The 2,814-nt window shown below is 55.9% G+C and overlaps 1 protein-coding gene across 1 annotated transcript; it reads left to right on the forward strand.

Moving 5' to 3' along the window:
* Positions 1 to 1,734, forward strand: H3-3B (H3.3 histone B). The gene is made up of 4 exons (XM_054645312.2): positions 1 to 153; positions 577 to 718; positions 795 to 948; positions 1,033 to 1,734. The coding sequence occupies exons 2-4, from the start codon at positions 591 to 593 to the stop codon at positions 1,159 to 1,161; spliced, it is 411 nt and encodes a 136-aa protein (XP_054501287.1). The 5' UTR covers positions 1 to 153; positions 577 to 590; the 3' UTR covers positions 1,162 to 1,734.
* The last annotated feature ends 1,080 nt before the right edge of the window (positions 1,735 to 2,814 follow it).

Genomic DNA, 2,814 nt, shown 5'->3' on the forward strand with positions numbered 1-2,814 from the left:
CCACGCGCGCGCCCCCACTATAAAGTGCGTGTCCCCGCGGCGGGGAGGGCGCAGTGAGCGGCGCGGCGGCTGAGGAGCGGCTCGGCAGCAGCACGGCGTAGAGGCTTCGGCGCGCAGCGCTACCGGCACCGGCGCTTCCTTCTCTTCCTACCGGTAAGTACCGAATAGCGGACGCGTCTAGAAACGGGCGGAGGTGTTGCGCAACCGTTCGCGGCCTTGGGTTCTCTAGGAGCGCGGCGGACAGGCCGGGCCTTGCCTACGTGCCCTGAGTCACGGCCGGTTCCCATCCCCCACCATTGCACCTCCCTCCCCCCCCCACCCTGGGGCGGCCCGGGAGGAAGGAGGAGGCGGCGTGACTCAGTCGGCTTTCCCCGGGGACGGGAGCGGCTGGGCCGCGAGGCGGGGGCGGCGGGGTAACCGTTACCCCTCCTCCCCGTCCCGGGGGAGGCCGCTGGCCGCCTGCCCGCCGCGGGGGAGGGGGGCATTTGGAGCGTGAGGAAATCGGCCGCTGCGGCGTCGGGCCTGGGGGTCACGGGGATAGCCGGGCCCCGGTGTGACGCGTGTGTGTCTCTGTAGGTAAGTGAGGAAAAATGGCCCGTACAAAGCAGACCGCCCGCAAGTCCACTGGGGGGAAGGCGCCGCGCAAGCAGCTGGCCACGAAGGCGGCCCGGAAAAGTGCCCCCTCTACCGGCGGCGTCAAGAAGCCTCACCGCTACAGGTAAGGCCCTCGGCTCGGCCCCGGCTGCCGCAGCCCCTGCCCCGCCTCACCGCCCCTTCCTCCCTCTTCCATCCAGGCCGGGAACCGTCGCGCTCCGTGAGATCCGTCGTTATCAGAAATCCACGGAGCTGCTGATCCGCAAGCTGCCCTTCCAGCGGCTGGTCAGGGAAATCGCCCAAGATTTCAAAACAGATTTGAGGTTCCAGAGTGCGGCCATCGGTGCTCTGCAGGTACTGCCGAGGGCAGGCTGGGCTGCGGTGCCGGGGGAGCTGCGCTGAGCGTTTTTAACAACGTTTCTTGTGCTCTTGAAACAGGAGGCCAGCGAGGCATATCTGGTGGGTCTGTTTGAAGACACAAACCTGTGTGCTATCCATGCCAAGAGAGTCACCATCATGCCCAAAGATATCCAGTTGGCTCGCAGGATACGGGGAGAGAGGGCTTAAGTGAAGGCTGTTTTTATGGTGTTTTGTAGTTAATTCTGTAAAATACTTTGGTTTTAATTTGTGACTTTTTTTGTAAGAAATTGTTTATAATATGTTGCATTTGTACTTAAGTCATTCCATCTTTCACTCAGGATGAATGCTAAAAGTGACTGTTCACATAAACCTCAGTGATGTTGAGCCTCGGGCTCGGGAGTGACAAGTTGCTAATATGCAGAAGGGATGGGTGTTCTTTCTTGCTTCTCATGCATGTTTCTGTATGTTAATGACTTGTTGGGTAGATAAACTTGTAAGGTACTAGAATTGATATAAATGTGTACAGGGTCCTTTTGCAATAAAACTGGTTATGACTTGATCCAAGTGTTTAACAATTGGGGCTGTTAGTCTGACCATGCATCACTGTGATCAAATGTGGACTTCCTTCAGAGGGTGAAACTTCAAGTCTTAACCACAGTGTAACTTACAGTTTCCTAAAAACGTAAACCTGGCAGCTATAGAATACACTATGTGCATTTATAATAGCTATTTTATATATTGTAGTGTCAACATTTTTAAATTAAATGTTTTACATTCACATGTGAGGAGTCTTTGTCATTTGGTTTGAATGGGCTTGAAGAAGCTTCTGCCTCCTACAGATTCATGTAATCCTGGGCTGCTGCTGTGGCAACTAAACTTCTACTGGCACCAGAATGGAGAACTTTTGGAGTATTTTGGAGATTTTGTGCAGCTTGAGTCCTTGCTGTGCCTGGGGAGAGTGGACCCCTACAGCTGTTAGGGGTCAGGAGGACTGGTCCAGGCTGCAGTGGCTTTTTGGGGGATTTTTCTCTGATCAGAGCACAAGCTTAGCTCTAAGTTCTTTCTTCCTTTTTAGTGGATGGGAAAGTTTATGTTGGAGTTATGGCTGGTCTGGCTGAAGCAAAACCACCTGGCAGTTCCCGAGCAGTTGGGGGGAGTGTTCCCATGGGATTGGGCTGTGCCAGTCCTGGATCTGCACGGGGAGCAGCTGATTGAGCACCCTGGGAGCAGATGGGCTGCTGAGCACACGGGTGGGTGCTCCATGGGATTCTCGTTTCCCATCCAGATTTTTGGATGGAATGTGACTGAACTCAAACCTTCACTTCAGGCTGGGCTAAGGCAGGCCCTGCTGGGCTGTGGTGGAGGAAAGTGCTCAGAGGTAATTAACACTGAGCTTGGAGGGCAAGGCTGCTCAGCCCTGCCAGAACAGGCTCTACGAGTCAGGCTGGAGCTGTCACAGAAAGCAGCACAGGGAAGTGGTTGAGCCAGCCCGGCTTGATTTATTCCAGTGGAAATTTGCTGTTCTGGGGCAAGAGTAGCAGCAGTCCCCACCAGGTTCCAGTACCTGTGATCTCCCACCCAGGATGGTGAGGAAGAGGAGGGTCTCCTGCTACCGTGGTGAGGGAAGAGCATGAAATCCATCCCAACTCGCTCGGGAGGCAGGGCCTGCATCCCTCAGCTGCTGCTGGGCCGGTGGTGCCTCATCGGTGGTGCCTCATCGTGCTCCTCTCCCTCAGACAAACCACTCTGTGCGCTTAAATCCTGCAGCTGGAGGAACGGGCACTCCTCACCACCTCCTCACAGCCTCCTCCTCCTCACCTCCCTGTCCTACGCTGCTCCGAGCAAACCCAGCCCCTGCCT

This window comes from Agelaius phoeniceus, chromosome 19, assembly GCF_051311805.1.
Source record: "Agelaius phoeniceus isolate bAgePho1 chromosome 19, bAgePho1.hap1, whole genome shotgun sequence".
In the NCBI taxonomy this organism is placed as follows: Eukaryota; Metazoa; Chordata; class Aves; order Passeriformes; family Icteridae; genus Agelaius; species Agelaius phoeniceus.

What these genes read in the sequence shown, in the direction of transcription:
- H3-3B (XM_054645312.2), top strand. Translation starts at nt 591, where the DNA reads ATGGCCCGTACAAAGCAGACCGCCCGCAAGTCCACTGGGGGGAAGGCG. An exon ending in AAGAAGCCTCACCGCTACAG is followed by an intron (nt 719 to 794) that starts GTAAGGCCCTCG and finishes TCTTCCATCCAG; the next exon opens with GCCGGGAACCGTCGCGCTCC. An exon ending in CGGCCATCGGTGCTCTGCAG is followed by an intron (nt 949 to 1,032) that starts GTACTGCCGAGG and finishes CTCTTGAAACAG; the next exon opens with GAGGCCAGCGAGGCATATCT.